The sequence below is a fragment of the Peromyscus maniculatus genome, chromosome 10 (assembly GCF_049852395.1).
Source record: "Peromyscus maniculatus bairdii isolate BWxNUB_F1_BW_parent chromosome 10, HU_Pman_BW_mat_3.1, whole genome shotgun sequence".
Lineage (NCBI taxonomy): Eukaryota > Metazoa > Chordata > Mammalia > Rodentia > Cricetidae > Peromyscus > Peromyscus maniculatus.
Window position 1 is genome coordinate 42315053 of NC_134861.1, and position 22439 is coordinate 42337491.

Here is a 22439-nt window from a genome sequence, read left to right on the forward strand (position 1 = left end):
TTCAGCCCTGAATGGACAAGAACCTCACCCAAAGTCATTTGTTATCATTAATTGACTTGTATAGGCTGTTCTTACCACCCAGGGGGAAAGCTGGCAATGTCTCTAGACAGTTTGGGTTGTCACACTGGGAAAGGGCTGTGGGTATTAGTGTCAAGGCCAATTCTGCTGAACTTCCTACCATACACAAGAGAGCACCTACTCCAAAGAATTAGTTGGCTCAAAATGTCAAAAGTACTCAGGCTTAGATCGCCTACCCTTAAGTGTAGAGTGATGCTTGGTCTCCCTGCAGAGCCACAGGTCAACAGCAAGGGAGCTCAGGATGGGGGTGTGTTTTGCTGTCAGCGTGGGCTTTCAGAAAAGAGAAAGTAAGAGCACTTAGGGCTCCTCCTAGGAAGCAGCAAGTCAAAGGGTACAGATACCTTCCTTCCAGGAAAAACAAGAGCAAACAGCAGGCAGGAGACCCTCTTTCGAAGGGAGGACCCCCTAACTGCAGCAATGAGGAAACAGGAAGCTGCCAGCTTGGAGATTGAAGGAGTTTCATTTCACTTTCTCTCACAGCAACCCTGGGGTGGGTGAGAAAGCTGAGTGCCATGCATAATAAACAGATAAAAGCAAGGAGCCCTGAATAAGTTCAGAAACCCATCTATCTAGTGGTAAAGCAGGAGCTAGAGCCAAGTCTTTTCATGTTGTGATGGGCTGAACTGTGTTCTCCTCATAGCCCACATTCATTTATGGCAGCCCTGACTTCCAGTATGATGCATTTGGGAACAAGGTTGTATAGAGGTAATAATCCCCCCTCTGTGTGTGTGTGCATGCGCATATGTGCGCATGTGTAAAAGGACAACTTGTGGGGTTCAGTTCTCTCCTTCCACTATGTGGATCTCCCCTTTCCCCTATGAAATGTAGGTCATCAGACTTGGTGGCAAACAGCAAGTGTCTTTTACCTGTTGAACGATCCATGTGGTCCTTGTTGAGAGGTTCCATAGGGAGGTATTTGATGTTAAATTAAGTCACAAGAGTGGGAGTGGTGTCCTTTTGTAGGAAGAGGAAAATACCTAGAGCTTCTTTCTCTCCATGTGAGTACCCAGGAAGGACCACGTGATGAAACAGGAAGCAAGGAGGAGAGCCCTCACCAGAAACCGCCCTGCCACACCTGTATCTTGGGCTTTCAGCTTTCAGAAGAATGTGAAAGAAATACTTGCTGTTTTAGCCACACCCTCTGTTGTATTCTCTTATTGTAGTCTGTAGAGATGGATAAAGATGCCAATAGCTAGCTTTGCACCAGGCTCTTCCAATTCTAGCTCATCACTTATTGACAGTAAGGCCACTGATGACCAACTCTGATTTTTATGACTTTCTTTTTTCAGGCTTCAACCCATTTCATGTCTTTGTCCTACCTACAACCAGTCAGCATTTATGAAGGCTCTCCTTCCTTGATTCTTTGGTTTCTAAAGTACCACCTTCACTCTGAGTCTCAGGTCCCTTCTCTTGGGGCTTTATTGTGGACCAGCAATCCACAAAGTTCAGCAATCTTTTGTCTCTCTGAACATTTTTCCTGGGAAAGTTGCCACAAGACCTATTTCTATCAGGACCTTAGTGTCTTCTACACTAAGAAATTCACAGAATAAACCTGTACCAAAGATCTGCTGAGTAAAGGAATAAACAGACAAATAAACACACTATCTCTTGTGATGTGATAACTTTAAAAACTAGATTTCTAGCCTAGACATCTTTTCTGAGTTCTAGACCTAATACATCAGTCAGTGACAATCCATAAAAGTGCCTTGCAACAAGCATCCCTCCAAATTCAATGATTTAGACACCTAGAAGCATTTATGCTCACGGAGGTTAGCAGTGGCCGGCCAATGGTCTGCTCTCAGTGCTATGATTCAGGCTGTCTGGACTCTTGCTATGAACTGAGGCCGGATGCAGGTTGGCTGCCTGAGGGCCAGCTCCTAACATAGTGGCCACACGAAGCATGCTTTTCTCTTGGCAGTGGTTAAGCTTCAGAAGCTCATTGAAGGTCTCTGGCTATGTTCACACTCTAACGTTCCAGAGAACAAACTAAGTCTCAGGAAGAAGCCTATCATCAATGGGATGAGGAAGGACCTCTGGGTTGGTGAGGGAGTAAGAGGAAGTAAATGCTTGATCATCGAAACCAGCGGAACTGTCCCATCTACAAGGTGCCCAACTGTTTAAATATTCTACAGGCCCCTCAATCGTCTGTGTTGGCTAAGAGTGGAGTCGGGTCATCATGTCTCCATTCCAAATTTGGAGTCTGTCTACTTCTAACTGTCAAGTCATTTGATTTTTGTCCATTCCACCTTACAGAAGCCCCCACTCTTCTGGTCTACATAGTTGGACAGCTCTCCTCCTACAGACACGGGCCTGACTCATTCACGTGTTTTCTACACTTCTGAGATTCTATATTGATGGCATGTCTAAATCCACTCCCCACCTCTCATTCTATGTGATATGTTTTCCTCCTGATTGTCGGTCTCAGCTGCCAAGGTCTCCTCATTCTCTGTTTCAGCTTGTCTAAGTGGCAATGAGGAAACAGGACACTGGGCAGTCCTTTTAAACCCTGATGCTCGACACTGAAAATAATCTCTCCTCATCGGTCTGTCCTAGTGACAGTGTCTCTGGATTTGGCAATGAGATTGACATTAGGACCCTCCAAAGGAGAGAGAGGCTAGTTATTGGCTAATTTTGCTTTTCTATGGCCTGGTTTAGATTACATTTAAGAGTGCACGAACACACAGACACACACACACACCAGCCTACACTTGGTTCCAAATTTCCCTCTCATATTTATTTAGGTTGTTATCAGATAATTTGATAGTCTTCCACAGGACAAATGGGCCTTGCTCCCAGTGGCTGAGGACAGGAATAGCAAGTCTGGATGAATGCACTTTGGCAGCACAAAGAGGAAAAGCTTTCCAAGATGAATGTTGGCAGTATTGCTAGCTCTTGCCTGCTGTATTAATTTCTCCCGTAAAAGAAAGCTGACCTAATTTTTCCAGCCCAGAGCCCTAATGGACCCTTATTCAGAGGCCATCCTTCTCCTACATAAAGAGCTGCATTGTATTTAATGATAAGCCTTTTAATGGAATTTGCTATTTCTGGGTCTCTGGGAACATGCCATTAATGAGCTTGCAAGTGCAAGGAATAGCAGATGCTTGAGGGGCATGCTTTTCAAGGACAGACTACCCTGGCAGGAAAATGAACAAAACCAGAAACAGGTTCTTTTTCACTCCCTTGGCTTTAGCCAAACTCTGATCTAGATAAACTTAGGCTTCAAAATTTGAATGCACCATGCCCCTCATCTCCTTACCCTAGCACCTGTCTATGTGCCATGTTTCTGCCATAAATCCATCACAACTCCATCTGCAAAATGTACACCTAGACCGAGGGACACATAAACTAAGAAGCTAACATCTCTCCAGCTGGTTTGGTCAATGCCCATGTAAAAGCCTGAAGAGAACAAGTGGAGAAAGATGGGGAGAATGGTATGAGTTAAATCTTTTAACTTCCAGGAGCTACTTAGCTCTGGGCCCAAATCTGCATGTTTACACAGTAAAATAAAAGCCTGTGGTTAACCAGAGAGTTCCCTCTTTACAGAGTGTCATACTTATTATCTCTTATTACTCCATGGACACTTCCAAATTGTACCTCTAAAGGAAAACAGCTCACCGAAGCGCACGCACTGCCTGTGGTTGAGGATCTCTGCCTTCTGTGCATCTCTTGCTGTTCACAGTGAGCTGGCCCCCAGGAGTGACTTAGCATCCCGTTTAGATTGGAATTTTGCTTACATGTCCATTCTTTAATCTGAATCTTACTGGTACTTCCCTGAGCTGAGCCCTAACATCTTGCAGTTCAAAGCCTTCAGCTCACACGGATGAGTGAGTTCCCAGCAGTGTGTTAGAAGCTATTGGTAATTTAAGGAGGAAGAAGGTCAAAATCAAACCACAGCAAACAAACATCCATTAAAACAAGAACAAAAACCTTGATCATCTCAAAGAACCATCAATCTGTAGTCTGAAATGTTACCTAAGAGTATACTTAAAATGTGAGTTCTCCAACCATGGCTGATTGCGATCATTCCCAGAGAACTACAGTAGTGTTGTGGGAAGGAAGAAGCCTTTGGTGATGTAGATGGTAGAGAGATGTAAAAGAGGTCTGTTCTCTGTGGTTGCCATATCAAATCACCCCACACTTGCTAGTTTAAAATAACAACTTTATTCTCTCTGAGTTCTAGGAACCAGAAGTCAAAAGTCCACATGGCTGCAGGATTTTCTCCCTTCTGAGCCACACAGGCACAATTTATTCTTTGCCTCCTCCACTTTCTGGTGGCTCCAGGCATTTTTTGATATGTAGTGCATCACTACAATCCTGCCTCCATCTTCCTGTGTCCTCTCCCTCCTCTGCGCCTTCTCCCATTCTGTCTTAAAGCACCCCCTGTCTTTCTCTTATAAGGATGCATGTTATGGAATTTAGGGCCTAGTCAAGTAATACAAGGCTGTGTCATCTCATTGCCTCATTACATCTGCAAATTCTCTTTTCTTCCAATAAGGCAGCATTCGTAGGGGCTTAACGTGGACACTGTGTGTGTGTGTGTGTGTGTGTGTATGTGTGTGTGTGTGTGTGTGTGTGTGTGTGTGTGTGTTTTAGTCTTCTATAGTTAGTATCAAGAAAAAACAATATCCACCAAGAACACAGCAAGATGGAATGCTAAACAATCCTCTGGGCTTGTATTTCAACAGGACAAGAGTCTCGAGGTCAAGGAGCAAAGCTACACAGTGCTCTTTTGGAACTCAGCAGGCAGGGGAAATAGTTTTAGGAAAAACCTTTTAAAAAACATTTGCTATGCTTCAGAAGTCTGGGGAAAACACTGTTCTCAATGATGATACCAAAGATGCAAAAGTGGATCTTTCTGCTTCTTGCTTTGAAGGTTCTACAGCCAAGAAAAAGGCTTTCTAGGGAGACCAAGGTGAATGACTTGCCTCTTGGGTAATTGCTAGTATGTTTGCTTTTAGTGGGCCTCTGAAATATGAGAAAAGCATGTTTCTCTGATACTTTAATTTACCTAGGAGCATTTTCCAGATATATTCTCTTTCCCTGGAGCTCACAATATACTAAATCACTTCAAATAGGTTCCAGTGAACCAACAGCCTGGGTTGTGATGATGTCAAAGTGGTTTGAAAGTAATGATGTCAGCTGGGCATGGTGGTGAACACCTTGAATCCCAGCACACAGAGGCAGGCAGATCTCTGTGAATTGGAGGCAGTCTGGTATGGTAAATTCTAGGACAGTGAAGGATACATAGAGAGACCCTGTCTCAAAAATCAAAACAAATCAACAACAACATAATGATGTTATTGTCTCTGTAACTATAGAGTATTTCTCTCATAGAGGTTGTGTTTAGGTTATGAGAGTTGTAATAAATGTGAGGTTTATAGTAAACAAATCAGGCACCCAGGACATGCTTTCTTTTGGATTGTTTGAAACATTCTTAAACATTTCTTTTTAGGCTGTTTCCTTCCATTCTTCCTGATCTTCACACGCTCCTACCTGAAACAAAGATGAGCTCTGCTAGAGGAGTCAGTCTCCAGGAAAGACTCTGGCAAGTGTGCAAAGGTAGAGAGTCAAAAGAAAGACCTTCGGATTATTGACTTTAGTGAGGAGAAAGTAGAATCAACCAAAACACTGGCAGGGGCTATTTCAAGGAATCTTTGTGATCATTCAGATTATTCAGGCTTTCTCAGTTCTCCCGTAGTAAACTGTTAACATGGTAATTTATTTCTGTACACAAGCAATAGATGATCTTTCACAAGTCTCCGTTTAATCCCTAATTAGAAAAATGGATACCCTTCGTCCTTTTTTGGGTCCAGAGTTGCTTGTTTATACCAGCTTCATTTATGTTTGTAGTTATACAATTTCATGCCAGATTACATCAATTATCTATTTCTGTGAGAAGGAAGCTCTTGTTGAAGGCTTCTGAGAGACCTAAAAATGACAAGCTTACAACAAAACAACACTCACACACCAAACAAGCAAATAAACCCATACGGTATCAATGTAGGTGTTACAGAGAAGTCTAAAAAGAGCGGCAAGGGGGTTCAGATGGTTCGGAAGCATTAAAGAGCTCAGACAGATTCATACGTGTGCTGTTGTCTCAGTCTTCCTATGAAAGACACCAAAACTGGAAAAATAATACAGATGCGTCACGGTATGTGTCTCGGTTTGAAGTTGCTGTGATAAAAAACCCTGACAAAAGCAACTTAAAGGAGAAAAGATCTATCTTGGATTACATCTCCAGGGGGACTCAGGCAAGCACGCTGCAGAAAACATGGCAGCAGATAGGGAAGGCATGGAGGAGGAGCAGGGAGCTGTCTGGTCACATTTCATTCACACTCAGGAAGCAGAGAATAAACTGAAAGTGGGGTCTAGGTATAAAACCTGCAGACCTAACCCCAGTGACCCACTTCTTCCAACAAGGCTCTGCTTCCTAAAAGACCCATAACCTACCCAAGCAGTGTGGACAGCAAGTGTTCAGACATGTGAGTTAGCCTCTGGGCAACATTTCACATTCAAATACACAGTAGGTGTGATGTTATAGTCGGAGACCTGGAGGAAGGCTGTTGTGGTATAGGAGATAACACTTCGGGGAGAGAAAGAGCCACCTCAAGTGATGATGGTAGACAATTTATTACAGATGAGCAAATTTCATTCTAAGTGAACCTGGGATTTCACTTCAAAACAAACCATTACTGGGTTTTAGATTTTATAGTTACATGCTTTGGTTTACATTAAAAGACTGTTCTTGCCACAACCTGAGGGGTGAAAGTGATCGAAGGGAATGCCGCAGAAGGAGTTGAGGGCCAGACTTGAAAATCTGGACTACGGTGTGGAGGTAGAAATGAAGAATTGAAGTAGACTGATTGTTTTATGGGATAAAGTCATAAGGAATTGATTCAGAGCTACATTAAAAAGGACAGACATAAGTCCATTTTTTGTTTCTGTTTTTAATAGTTTTAGGAAGATATAATTTTTATACCAGGTAACTTATCCTTATATAGTGAAATGACATTCAGTATATTTAGTTACAGAGCTATCACCATTTAGCTTCAGAACATGCTTTACCCTCAAATGAAACCCTGAGGCTGAATAAGGTGGCGCAGTCATTAATCCCAGCACTCAGGAGGCAGAGGCAGGTGGATCTCTGTGAGTTTGATACCAGCCAGGTCTACACAGTGGGTTATAGGCCAGCCAGGGATACATGGTGAGAGAAAAAAAAAAAAAGAAACCCTTAGCGACTCTCCATACCGTATCTGAACTACATTCCTTAGCATTTAAACCTGACAATTTTTGTGTATATATTTTTGAATATATTTCCTCCACCTGCTCCTTGGTGACAGAGATTTAGTTTGTGTCTATTTTTTAGCAATATAAGTAATGTTTCTGTGAACATTCACATAAAAATTTTTATGGAGACAGGTGTTTTCATTTCTCTTGGGTACTCAAAAATGTAATTGTTAGATCATATAACATTTCTGTTTAACTATTTAGGGAACTGTTGAGGCCATTTTTTTAAAGTGGCCACATCATTTCGGATTTTTGCCAGCAATGTAGGAGGGTTGGAGATCACTCTGGTTGCTGCTGTGTGGAGAAAAGACTGAAGGAAGGCTATGGAGTGGAGATGGGGAAGGAGAGAGAGGTCTAGAATGGCAATGCAAAGTTGAAACATCTTAGTAGGGTTCAAGGACACCCAGCTTAGGGAGCACTGAATACTGCTTTATGGTATGATGCAAAAGATAGTGAGGGATGGACATGTTTACATCACGGGTTATATCATTAAAGTATAAGATTCCAACGGAGTGGGCTTGTTAAAACAGATCTGTAGCTTTCAAAGTACAACTGCTTAAACATCTGTCCCCAAACAAGCTTCTACAAGCACAGGAATATTTTCAGTGAAGTAGATGGAATCAAGTCAGAGGGTGTAATAAAATTTGCAACTCCTTTTAACTAAGAAAACTCTGGGCTCAAATGGCAGCCCGTGACAGAGGATGCCTTTGGTGAAAGGCATCACTCCTATTGCCTCATGGTACTTCCTGGCTTCCAAGGCCAGAGAAGGGCTTGCTTTGGTCCAGGTCACTGGGGTAACAGTTCACTCCTCAGTTTTGTGTTCACTTCTACAGTGCATCAGGTTCAGGATGTGAAGCCAAACAGCGGCCGGGGCCAAGATCTGCCTGGCACTGGATTATAACACCTCTTATGTTAGGAAGCCTCATGACGAATCACCAGGGTAGAATCTAGTTTAGGGTCACCGTTGCATTTAGTTGTAAAGTTTATAACTGGCAACGTGCAAGCACGGGTGTGTAACTGATCTAGGGCCTTGTGTATGCTAGGCAAGCACACTGCCTTTGACTTACACCCCAGGCTTTTTAAAATCCCAATTTGAAACAAGGCTGACTAAGTTGCCTAGGCAACTCATGACATAGCTGGGGCAAGCTTTGAACTTGCAATGCTTTTGTCTCACCTCAGTCTCTCAAGCAGCTGGGGTTATAAATATATGCTGTAATACCCAACGAATGGCTATGTTGTTAGAAGCTCTCCAGATGCTTTTCATGTGCATTTTGGATTTTGGGTCATGTGATTATAGTAGCGTTATGCTACTATACATAAAATTAAGGATTTTACTATTTTTTTCTTTCTTCCTTCCTTCCTTCCTTTCTCTCTCTCTCTCTCTCTCTCTCTCTCTCTCTCTCTCTCTTTCTTTCTTTCTTTCTTTTTTTTGGAGCTGAGGATCGAACCCAGGGCCTTGAGCTTGCTAGGCAAGCACTCTACCACTGAGCTAAATCCCCAACCCCAGGATTTTACTATTTTAGAAGATATATTACTATATTTTCTTAGGAATCAGTACAATGAAAGAAATCTTAACCAAATACATGGGAAGAACTTTTTTTTAAAATGCATGTGGCTGTTTTGTCTGCATCTAAGTTATGTGTACCACGTGTGAGGAGGACTCTCAGAGGCTAGAAGAGGGTGTAAGATCCCCTGGGACTGGAGTTACAGATGGCTGTGGGCTGACATGTGGGTCTAGAAATCAACCCAGGGTCCTCTGAAGACCAGATAGTGCTCTTAACTGCTGAGCCATCTCTCCAGCCCCATACGTGGAGGAAATTTTAATAGAATTTAACAAACTTAGTAAGGTTCTATTTTGTGCCAGTTACTATATCAACTGCTAGAGAAACAGATGGATAAGGAAAATGAATTATCATATAATAAACACATTTAAAATAAAAAGGTTTTCAAAGGCTTTTTTTTTTTAAGAGGAAGGGGAACTTAAAAGATAAATGTGATCCCACTTTTAAGGGACAAAGCCATTTCAGGAAAGGATACAGGAGGGAAAAAGAGGGATGGCTGTGTATTCACAAAAGCCAAGGCATGAAATACACCCAGATGTCCACTGGTGGATGAAAATGTGTTATCTATACACAGCAGTGTCCTATCCACTCATAAAACAGGATAAAATCCTGTCATTTGCTGCATCAGGAATGGAGCTGAAGGCATTGTTGTAGCTGGAGGAAGTTCTACACAGAAAGACAAATACTGCATGTTCTTACTTACATGTAGCAGCTGAAATAACTGTTTTCATGAAGGTGCAAAGTAGAATGAATAATGGTCACCAAAGGACAGTAAAGAGGTAGGAGAGGGCTGGTACTGAGTAGAAAGGGCCAGCTGGGGTAGATGGAATGCCTTGTAATGTTCCAGAGAACCACAGGGAAACCATGGTGGACAACAAATAATTGTGTCTTTCAAAACAGCTAGAAAAGAGTTTGAATCATTTCACCACAAAGAAACAGGGTGGTGGAGACACCAGCTATCCTGGGATGACCATACATACTGCATACTTGAGCCATCACACTGGGTCTCACAAATACATACAGGTTTTATGCATTTTTAATTTTCTTCTTTCTTTCTTCCTTCCTTCCTTCCTTCCTTCCTTCCTTCCTTCCTTCCTTCCTTCCCTCCCTCCCTCCCTCCCTCCCTCCCTCCCTCCCTCCCTCCCTTCCTTTCTTTCTTTCTTTCTTTTTGGTTTTTTGAGACAGGGTTCCTCTGTGTAGTTTTGGTTCCTGTCCTGGATCTCACTCTGTAGACCAGGCTGGCCTAGAACTCACAGAGATCTGCCTGGCTCTGCCTCCTGAGTGCTGGGATTAAAGGCATGCGCCACTGCCGCCCTGCACATTTTTAATTTTTAAAAAGTTAAAGATAAGCATAAAGAGTGCAAGGTAAGTACAAAATGAAGCCTGGAATTGTACTTGACTGTCATTTCAGAATTTGGAATAGGGGTATGGAGTGGGAAATTTTACTGAGAAAGTGAACTGGAAAATGTAGAATTGTATAATGACTTTGGGAAACCTTCTAGTTTCTTAGAAAGTTAAACAGAAATTTAGTGTAGACATGAACAATTTTATTTTTAAGTTTGTATCCAAAGGCACATAATGACTTGCATATGAATATTTAATGTCCATAGCAACACTGTCTATGATAGCCACAAAAGTGGACTTCAAAATTATCAGCTGGCAAAGGGATAAATAAAACACGAGGTAGTTATGCAAGGGATACATGCATGAACAATAAAAAAAGTATGAATAGAGGATGATCTAGAACATAATGGTCCTGAAAGGAAAAGCCAGGAATAAAGGACTAAATATTGTATGATTTCATTTATATGAAATGCCCAGAGAGACAAACCTGGAGATTTGGGCTGGAGAGAAGGCTCAGTGGCAAAGGGTGTTTGTTGAGCAACCATGAGAAGCAGAGTTCAAGTTCTGGCACCCCTACCACAAGCTGTAACACCAGCTCTGTAATGGGTAGAGATAAAAGGAGAGCTGAGCTTTACTGGAGGCTAGCCTACATATGAAAACTAGAGTCTCTTGGTTCAGGGAGAGTCCTAGCCTCATGGGAATAGACAGGGAGTGACAAAGGAGGACACTTCACATTTTCTTCTGGCCACCAGCATGTGCACCAAAATGTGTGTATATACTTACTCAGACACATATGCACAGAAATAATTATGTAAGTACATTTTTTTGGGAAAGGACAGAAAAGAATGAAAGGCTGCTTAGTGATGGGGGTGTGAATAGCAACTAACTTCCAATGTACATAAATAGACTCATGCCGCGTGGTGGTGGCACACACTTTTAACCCCAGCACTCAGGAAGAAGAGCCAGGAGGATCTCTGTGAGTTCACGGCCAGCCTGGGCAATAGAGCATGATCCAGGACAGGCACCAAAACTATGCAGAGAAACCCTGACTTGGGGGGAAAAAAAAAGAAAGGAAAAAAAAGAGAGAAATGGACTTGTTCTCCAAGTAGACTTTTTTTTTTATGGATCACTGACTAAAAAACATGTTGAATTTTACTAACAGGTGAAGAAAGTTTTTGTTGTTGTTGGAAAATTCACTTAGATAGCTTTAATAGAAACATCATAGTTAAGTAACTATGTTGAAATATTAAAGACAATTCTGAGACTGAGTTGAATAAAGCCCTGAGCACTCAAACTATTAATAGAACATAAATCATTTCACTAATCTTACAGAACATGGGGATAGAGGCTAAGGAAGCAAAGAGAAAAAAATGGTAAAGGAAAACCACAAATTATGATGGAAGAATATCAGTAATTCCTTGGATTAAATTCATCTATCAAAGACAAACTCACGGAAATATTAAATGTACAAATGTGGGAAATAAGCGCTATACAAATAGTAGGCAAAAGAAACAACAATTTTACATTAAGCACTTAGCAAGAAAAACGGTAATGAGAGGCACTACACAGTAAGAATAAATCATGATTTGTAATGGAGTATATAATCTGAGAAATGTACCAGGGATGGTGTCTGCCTTCTATTCTGCTGGGTCTTCATGACTTAGCAAATAATAGGTATTCCATAAATCTTACTGAATAGACTCATTACCCAATCACACTGAAACGATCTGTTTGTTTGACGCACTACAGAGGAAAGGGCTGTGTCTTAGGGATTGTACGGCTGTGGTAAAACACTATCACAAAAGCAACTTGAAGAAGAAAAGGTTTATTCCATCTTACAGTTTGTAGTCCATCATCCAGGGATGTCAGGGAAAGAACTTGGAGGCAGAAACTAAAGCAGAGGCCATGGAGGAATGTTTACTGGCTTGCCCAGACCGCTTTCTTGCAGTACCCATGACCACCTGTCCAGGGATGGCACCACCCACCGTCAGCTGGGCCCTCCAGCTGTAATTAAAAACTGCACTACAGACTTGCCCACAGGGAAATCTTATGGAGGCATTTTCTCAAGTAAGAGTCCCTTTCCCAAAATGACTCTATTAGCCAGGATGGAAGGTGCCTAGGTTTCATGGCACCAGTATTCAGTATATGGGACAGGAGAGATGGCTCAGTGGTTAACAGTACTTGCTGCTTTTCCAGGGGATCTGAGTTTGATTCCAGCAGCCACGTTGGGTGGCTCACAGTTACCCGTAACTCTAGCTCCTTGGGAACCCACATCTTCTGGCTTCCACAGGCACCCACCCAATGGAGTGTATATACAGACAGACATGTACACGTAAATACAAATAATAAAACTATTTTAAAAGATTAAATAGTTTAAATACAGCAGGCAGTCCTAGTATGATAGTAAATCATCACTATCACAATTCAAGGATAATTTCTTTCATAAAAATTTCCTTGTTTCTGCACACAATGTCATACTCTTTGTTTCTACTTTCATAGAACTCATAATTTGAACTGTCACACGTAGCAATTGTTTTGTGCTTTAAATTTCTCTTGCTATTTCAAATCTTGCTTCCCTTCAAAAACATTTTAGCATTTTGAAGACAGGGAAGGTGCCGTATACTATAATTGCCTTTCCAGGTACTTAAATGAATTTTATATAATAAACTTAAGTTTTATTATTGGTGCCATTAGATAAGTATGGGTTACACATAATGTTACAAGTCAAGGTTTTCAAGAAGCGACTGTTTGGAGACGGGCTCATGTGCAAAGAATATGAAGAGGTTAATGGCAGGAAAGGAGAACACAGCTCGTAGTGTTCTGTTTCAAGTCTGTGTTGTATTTTTTCTGGCAAAGCAGTGCAGTAAGGATGCCTACCCATCTTCAAAAGAGCAGGTGTGGGAAGTGCGAGGAAGATGTTTAGGAAAGAGGGCAGGACATGTCCTTCATTATACATGGACAACCCCTGGAGCTGCTCTTCTACTGGTAGGCATTGTGTTAGGAGTTTGAGGCCAAAAGGAAAATCCCAAGTAAACAGCTAATTTAATCCACTTAAACTCATCAGGAAAGACAGGGAGGGATGTTTTCTGTTTACTGACAAGTGGAGGGAATCTTCGAGGAGTTGCTCCTAATTGGGAAATTGCAAGGGATTAACCTGTATTGGTAACATCTCAGACACACAGCCTCGATGGATTCAAACAGGACCCTGAGATAAAGTAGGGAGATGCGTTGGCTGACCTCCGAAGGTCTTTTCCATTCCCACAGTTATATATTGAATCCCACATTTTTCCCATTTATGCTCGCTCACATGCCTGCAGTCAGTTTTATAGTAAGTCCTCTGGGCTGTCTTCCAGGTTTAGTACACTGCCACACAAGGCTGCTAGCACTCAACAAATGATTGAAATATTTGTTGAATGAAGGAATAAATGAATCGTGTTTAAATAGGGCTCACATGATCTCCCCAGCTGTAGGGCACAGAGGACTGGTAAGGGAGCATAAACACACACACACACACACACACACACACACACACACACACACACTCCCACTCTAACCTTGGGTAAGGGAGAAATACACACACACACACACACACTTCACACACACACACACACAATTCACACACACACATACACATCCTCACACTCTAACCTTGGGTAAGGGAGCATAAATACACACACACACACACACATACACACACACACACTCACACTCACACTCACACTCTAACCTTGGGAAAGCACAGTCCACCTGCTCAGCAAGCAGGCTGCGGGAGTTTCCTTGGCAAGGATCCTGTCTGCTGCTTCTAAACGCTGTATCCAGAAGGTCACTTCACCCAGATATAGGACAGCTTCCCTTGGTCTCCGAGACAAAGTTTGTCGAGATTCAGTGCGGGTCTCCCCTGGGGTGCGTCCGCACTCCCACCCTTACTCCGGGTGCCCCTGGGGCACAGCTGGTCCTCCCGCAGCACCCCGCCTTACCTTGGTGAGCTGAGCGATTTTCTTGCACATTTTCACGTGCATCTCGGGATCACAGTCCATTCTCCAGCCCGAGCCAGCGCGGGCGTCGGCTTTAGAGCTCGCGCAGGTTCCTGGCGGCTGGATTTTGCTGTTGAGGGCAGATGCCATGGCTTTAAGGCGCCCTGCACTGAAAAGCTCTGGCTCGCGCTCTCCCTGCTGGCCGTGTGCACGTGCGTGCGAGCGCGGGCGTGAGGACTTTCTCCAGAGAGGTGGCACTGCGGTCTTGCCAGCACAGCAGCGTGGCTCCCTTTTCCGGAGGTGTCTCCCTCCCGGGCCCACTCGCGCACCCACCTTCCTCTGCTCGTGCTCGTTCGCGGGCTAGCTGGCTCACGGGCACCCGCACCCTGCAGCGTGGCGCTGGCGCCCTGCACGTGGGGTTCACGATCTGCGGATGTTTCCGAGAGGGTGCGGGTTACACCTGCAAGAGGACAGCTTCTGAGGGGTGTTCTGGAGGGGAGGAGGTTGCCCTGGACAATAGTTTTTGTGGGCAACTGGGTGGCACTGGGGCTCCCAACTCCGCTAGGAGCGAGCTAGCCCGTGGTGGATAGCCCAAGCTAAGAGGAAAAAATGCTGGCCTTAGTCCCTAGCAGACCTGCGAGTCCGAATAAAAATACCCCCAAATCCTGTGAGTTGGTAGTAGATGGGACAGGTGAGACAGCGGGTCCGTTACCTGCAGCCCTGATGCTTGGAGGGTGAACGTAGGAGGCGGGATGCTGAGGGGCAGGAGGTAGAATGGGGGGGGGGGGCTAACCACTCTGATTCAAGGAGGTTGGGATCCAGAGCTCAAGATGGGACAGTGCTGGAGCCTCAGAACCACAGAGCTGGACTAACTGGGAGCGACCCCAACCCCTTTCCCAAGCTTGGACAGGAGCCTGCTCAGTGCCAAGTGCTAGAGATCTCCAGCAACGTTAAGTCTAAGGCCAACAGTGACCGAAACGGGGGCGAGGAACCCACATAACCCACAGTAGGGAAAGGATTAGCAGTACAGAAAAAGTCCTGCAGGAGGTGTAGAGAGGGTGGTAGCGGGTAGGCACAAGGAAAAGGGAAGCACAAGGAGCATCAGATGGGGCTGAACAGCCAAGCCTATCCAGTTCAAGTGAAGCGGCCCATCAAACGGTGCCATTATCTCGGACAGACCTGAGGCTGAATCTGGTTGCATTTTGAAGTTGTTGCCTTTAGTTTGGGAAGGAGGTGGGTGGGTAGTGAGCCAAAGAACCAAAATCCTTCTGGCTTTCTTTGCTTTTAAACAGTGGACTTTGGAAAATACGATAGAACCCAGGTCAGATTTTTCTGAAGTGGGAATAGTGTCATCGTTATGAGTTTTCATGGCGAATATATTTTATTTTACAAACTGTCTGACTTTCCGTACTGGAGGTGATAATACTCGTTTTTATAGGTGAGGTAAATTAACAGTTGGGTGTGAAATGGAGAGACACTGATACTACTACTGTGAGTCATACCCACTTTCCCAGGCATTCATAGGACCCGCAATAGCCACCAAGAGAATCTTAGGCCTTATCCTAGAACTCCTGGGGACAAAATCTCGGGCCATCAGGGCCAGGAGTCCATGTATTCAAAACAAGCTCCCTATTTAATTCCAAGTTATATAGAATGCCGTCTGTAGGATATTAATAATACACCAACTTTTACAGGAATTCAACCACTGTGCTAATGAGAAGAAAATTAGCCTTCATGGAACCAGAACACTGAACCAAAAATTGTTCACCATTTTGGATTATCGCTTCAGTGGCCCTGTGACTCATGGTATTTGGGTGTGAACACACACGCACCACAACGGTCACATTCCTGGTGAGTCTCCTAACATGTGCAAGCACTTGAGTACTACATTGTAATAAAGTTAATCATACATATTATTTAATCGTAATTTCATCCCTTTCATTTCTTTTTTTCCCTTTCATCTACTTTGCATTAATGTTGAGAAATTGAGCTAATTTTAAAATATGTGTTGGGGCTGGGTATAGTGGCAAACTCCTGAAATCCAAGCACTCTGAGTCAGAAGCATCGTTTCCCAATCTTCTCTCCCAAGGGAGATGTAAAAACAAAACACCCTGTCACAAAATGACAACATTTGTACTGAGACTTCATTAAGCATATTCATGTAACACTACACAGAATATGGCATTTTGGAATAAAATGTGTTGAGGCAAAAATACAATGGGGTTACATAAAATATTAATATGATTATTAGGAGCACCACAATTTGTTTTGGAAATAGCTGCCTATAAGTACTTGGTAATATTATTTCCAGCTTCCTACCTGAAAACTGTGCTAGAGGCAACGGATGTGGAGCCTAGTGAAAAGAGAAGAGAGGCAGGCACAAACTCCTTCTCAGTTCAGGAAACAATCAGTTCGCAAAGTACATTGACTTTAGAGTACATGGAGAGAATGAATCTGGCATTACTGTAGTTTTACTTCTGGTCTTTTTTCTAGAGTTCAAATAAATGGAACTCTCCAATACTTAGAGGAATGGACCTGAAACATTCTAGTTACATTTGTAACAATTTTTTCTCACTGAAAGCAAATATTTAAATACAATTAAGTATTGGTAATGCAGTTGATAGACAGTTGAATATTTCTTTTAAAATAAATCTAAAATTTAGTATGCAAGGGTGTTTTGCCTGTATGTATGTCTGTGAACCATATGCATTCCTGGTGCCTGCAGAAGCAAGGAGGGAGTTACAGGTGGTTGGGAGTTGCTGTGTGAGTGCTGGGAATTGAACCAGGGGCCTCTGCTACAGCCAGTGTTGATTACCTCAGAGTCATTCTCCAGTCCCCCAATTGTTATTTCTTAATTTCTCTCTCTAGATCTGACTACTGCCTCATTTTAATCATTTTATCATGTCACTATAATACACACACACACACACACACACACACACACACACACACACATCACCAAGAGCATTTACATGGAGCTAGAAATTCTCAAGTCTCAGTAAACCCTCCAGTCATTAGGAACTTGATTAAATGAGCCCCGTGCCTCCCCACCTCAGAAACTTTGATTCCCTAGGACTAGGCTGAGGCAACACAAACAATTACTTCTGTTACCGTGCTGCTGAGCACTGCAGACACTAATCTGAATACTGCTTCAGTGACACCAGAAAGCCCTGGCGGGTCCCTCTGTGTCTTCTAGCTTTGTAATGTTTCCCTCACCCCTCCTCCTCTTCCAGTTCCGTCAGCCTTAAATTAAAGCCTTGGCTCAAGTGACAACTCCCGAATCCTAGGCAGCTCTGGCCTGACAATGCCAGGCAGAGAGAGCTGAGCTCCCACAGCAGTAGTCATTCAATGAAACTTTTGGAAGATTACATTTTACTAGTATATTATGACTACGACTCTGATATTTCAAATGAAACAACAGAAACTTACATATTTTAGAATTATTTTTTTCATTTTGAAATTTGGGATTCGGAAGTCCAGTTTTTAGTTCAGTTTCAACACTGATTTTAGTAACCGTTATAACTTAAACACCTATAAAACTTCATAAACTCATGGGAAGGATTTCAGTACAAATACAATTAACAAGTAAGTTAAATGATCAACTATGCAACCAGATTCACCAATTTGTGTGAGAGACTTTGTAGCAATTTGTTCAAACTCAGTAGTTAGGTTTTCCTTGACTAATCAATTCTTAGGAGTTATTCATAAACTATTGCATTTAAACACATTTTTTGTAATAGGTAATATGTTCATAAGGTACAACATTAAACATGAAAGAAATGAAGTCTCCCTCAAAACTCTTTGTTAGTCTTCAGCTCTCTCTCCCACAGACAGCCACACCTGGACATTTAAAGCAAGATTCTGAACCACTGAGCTCTTAAATATCATATTGAATGAGGAAGCACATAATTCTCCCATACCATATCACCTCCTATTCATCAGCCTTATTTGATTAGAATTTCACTAGGGACTATAGGAATCATGAATATGAGGGTAGCAAGAGTTATTCCTACTAGTTACATAACCTCTTCACTTATGTTTTTTTTTTTAAAGTTTTTTTAACCTTCTATTTTTATTTTATGTGAAATGATGTTCCGCTTACTTGTATGTCTGTATACCGTGTGTGTTGGATCCCGTGAAACTGGAGTTACAGACAGTTGTGTACTGCCATGTAGGTACTGGGAATTGAACCTAGATCCTCTGGAAGAGCAAACAGTGCTCTTAACATGAGCCGTCTGTCCAACCCCCTGACTTCAGAGTTTTAAAAAACTCTACAACAGCTAGGGTTGCAATGAAGTCTGGGTCTGGGTTGGCATCAGGATCTAACACTACCCTGAGGCACTGGCTTTGGCCTTTGGCAGGCTAAACAGTAGCTGCCTCCTTCTCTTATTCTGACATGCCTATAATTGTAAAAGACCAAAAGCAATGGTTCTGTGTTAGATAAACATCAAATTTAGGGGCTGTATTATTTTACTCTTCCACTAGTAATACATGGAAGTTCATTTTTGGTATATATATTTGCAAATACTTTATATTTTGCCTTTTATTTTACACATTCTAGTGGTGGCATACTAGTATCTCACTGTGGCTTTAATTACATGATTAGTAATGTTCAGCACAATTTTATATTCCTATTAGCTATTCAGATGCTGCTATTGAAAATACCACTCTTGATAAAAGAATATTCATTCTGTTAGTCATTTGATAGATATTTAGGGTGCTAATCAACACCTGCCATGTTAGCAAGGTGAGTGTATTAAATTAAGGTAGTTCTAATTGCTAAACTATACCCTATAGTTTAGTAGTTCAACATGGTAGTGTATTTTTGCTCATAGTAAAGCCCTAGTCTCTAGTCCTTGGGACCTGCTTTCCTATCTAAATGAATGAGGGGCTGTCCCCTTCTGTCTTGTGGCTTCACATCCCTCAAGACTTGTGACCATCTGTACTCAACCAGAAACAGCAATAAAGGAACAAATGAAGATAAAAATCTCGTCATGGATAAAGCTCACGTGGCTGAGCAAGACAGCTCAGGCAGTGAAGGTGCTTGCCTCCAAGACTGATGACCTGAGCTGGATTCCTGGAATGCACGTGGTGGAAGAAAAGAACCAGTTCTCACAGACTGTCCTCTGCCTAGTACCTGTGTGCTGGGATATGTGCACACACAAATATATAAATGTAAAAATAGTAAGATAATTTGTTCTGTACATCTACTGATGTCCCACTGAGACTAAATTATCACAGTCACTCCCTCGCTGTTATGAGGTCTGAGAAATAGAATTCCTATTGGGTGGCAATAATTCTCATAATTCTACTCCAAAAGGGAAAGTACATATTTTTGATAGACATACAACTGTGGCAAATATTTTAGCCTTATTGTTGATATGTGAATGTTCATTTTTAAACAAAGGTAACATGCTGGATATGAACTGAAAAACTTTTATCATAAAATGTAAACTTTATGGAGGCAAGAATTTTTATCTGTTTAATGTACTGCTAAAGCCTCAGTGAGCAGAATGGTGTTTGGCACAACAACACTATTATGAACTTAAATATTTATCATATATAAAGTGTTTGCAAATATACATACCCAAATGAACTTCCATGTATTACTGGTAAAAGAGTAAAATCATACAATCACTTTGGAAAGTGTATGGCAGTTTTACTACAACTAAGCACACATCACTTATGACAAGTCACTTTGACTCAAAGGTTTACATAAAAGAGGAATGAGTGTACATATCCACAAAAACACAGAATTTTTATGACAACTCTATTTGTAATAACCCAAACTTGTTAAGAACTCCACAATGGACGAAAGATAAAATGAATTGTGGTAATTCATATGATAAATTACAGGAATAATGAACCAGTATGTTGAAGAAAGAAGCTGAGTATAATATATCACATAATGTATGATCCAATTCACATGAAATTTGAGGAAAAACAAAATTAACCAACCTTTATAAAAGTAGCTATTTCTGTCAAGGTATAGACTGGCAGATCAGAAATTTTTGTGCTATAATCTGAGTGTATATATCTTGATATGATATTGGCATCATATATTTGTGAAGAAGCACCAAGAAGTATACTTATAATTGGTGCAATATATATATATATATATATATGTATATATATGTATATATATATATTATAGGTTACTTCTTATTTAAAAAAAAAGATGAAGGGCAGATTGGACTGCCATAATTTACACAATGATATCCTAATAGTGCATTTATCACTTGCAATAAATTTATTCTGAGATTATATAAAAAGGAATAGAAAAAAAACTTAAGTATATTTATAGAAAAAACATCTGAAATACACAGGAATGCAATGTAGACCAGTCACTAGTTTTAGCTATATATTAATAGGAAAAATAGTATGGAAGGTGCAAAGTATATGTATTTTCAAAATATGTTTTTCAAAAAGTATATAATTACTGGGTTAGAGATGCTGTTACATGACTTTAATTCCAACACTTGGGAGACAAAAGCAAGAAGATTTCTGATTTTAAGGCCAGCCAAGTCTGGTCTACATAGTGAGTTCTAGGTCATCCAGAGCTACACAGTGATATTGTCTCACCCTACCCCACTCCACCCCACCCCCAAAAGGGGAGCAAATTCCTAATTCTTTTGATTATGGAAACTAAAACTTAAATGAGAACTTATTGAAGTCCCTGCTATCAACTACACATTATTCCTGAAAGTTAAAGAGAAGCTTTGCTTGAGCAAGGTGCAATGTTCCTTTTGTAAAGCAGCCTCCTGCAAATCTTGGTTTTTGAAAACAGCTTCTGCAGTGTACATCTTGAAAGTGAGCACTGAATGCAATTGTGGAACATGATGCCTGGAAGACCAACATGTGGAACATGATGCCTAGAAAGATACCCCCACAATAGACTGATGGCAATGGTGAGAGACAGCCCAAACTGACCTACTCTGGTGATGGGATGGCCAAACACCCTAATTGTCGTGCTAGAAACCCCATCCAACGACTGAGGGATCTGGATGAAGAGATCTATGGCTAGGCCCCGGGTGGAGCTCCGGGAGTCTAGTTAGCGAGAAAGAGGAGGTTTTTTTTATTTTTTTTTATTTTACAACACCATTCAGTTCAACATAATAGCCACAGATTCCCCTGTTCTCCCCCTCTCGCCCCCCTCCCCCTCCCCCCAGCCCACCCCCCATTCCCACCTCCTCCAGATCAAGGTCTCCCCCGAGGACCGGGGTTGACCTGGTAGACTCAGTCCAGGCAGGTCCATTCCCCCCCTCCCAGACCGAGCCAAGTGTCCCTGCATAAGTCCCAGGATTCAAACAGCCAACTCATGCAACGAGCCCAGGACCCGGCACCAACGCACAGCTGCCTCCCAAACAGATCAAGCCAAATGACTGTCTCACCCATTCAGGGGGCCTGATCCAGTTGGGGGCCCCTCAGCCTTTGGTTCATAGATCCTGTGCTTCCATTCATTTGGTTATTTGTCCCTGTGCTTTATCCAACCTTGGCTTCAACAATTCTCGCTCATATGGTATGTACTCACTCATAGGAAGATGCTAGATGTGGAACAAGGATGACTGGACTGCTACTCACATCACCAGTGAGGCTATCTGGAAAACGGGACCCCAAAAAAAGACACGGAGAAATGGACGAGATCTACATGAACAGCCTGGTCATGAGTGGGAACAATGAAGGGCGACGGTCGAGGGAAAGAGAGTGGGAGATCCTAGCTGGATCAAGAAAAGAGAGGGAGAACAAGGAATAGGAGACCATGGTAAATGAAGACCACATGAGAAGGGGAGGAAGCAGAGAGCTAGGGAGGCCCACGGAGATCCACAAAGATACCCCCGCAAAAGACTGTTGGCAATGGTCGAGAGACGGCAGGACTGACCTACTCTGGTGATGGGATGGCCAGATACCCTGATAGTTGTGCCATAAACCCATCCAAGGACTGAGGAATCTGGATGCAGACATCCACGGCTGGGCCCCTGGTGGAGCACTGGGAGTCTAATTAGTGAGAAAGAGGAGGGTTTTATATGAGCGAGAATTGTTGAAACCAAGGTTGGATAAAGCACAGGGACAATTAGCCAAACGAATGGAAACACATGAACTATGAACCAATAGCTGAGGGGCCCCCAACTGGATCAGGCCCTCTGAATGGGTGAGACAGGTGATCGGCTTGATCTGTTTGAGAGGCATCCAGGCA

The 22439-nt window shown here is 42.3% G+C and overlaps 1 protein-coding gene across 2 annotated transcripts in view; it reads right to left on the reverse strand.

The window, feature by feature from the left end:
• Fam184b (family with sequence similarity 184 member B) overlaps positions 1 to 14765 on the reverse strand; it is a 100732-nt gene extending 85967 nt beyond the window's left edge. For both annotated transcript variants that reach the window (XR_006076468.2, XM_016000189.3), the window contains exon 1: positions 14249 to 14765. Coding sequence is in view for 1 of the 2 variants with exons in the window: in XM_016000189.3 (XP_015855675.1) it covers positions 14249 to 14395 (147 nt within the window). In the remaining variant the exon portion in view is untranslated. The remainder of the gene's footprint in view (positions 1 to 14248) is intronic.
• Positions 14766 to 22439: the final 7674 nt, after the last annotated feature.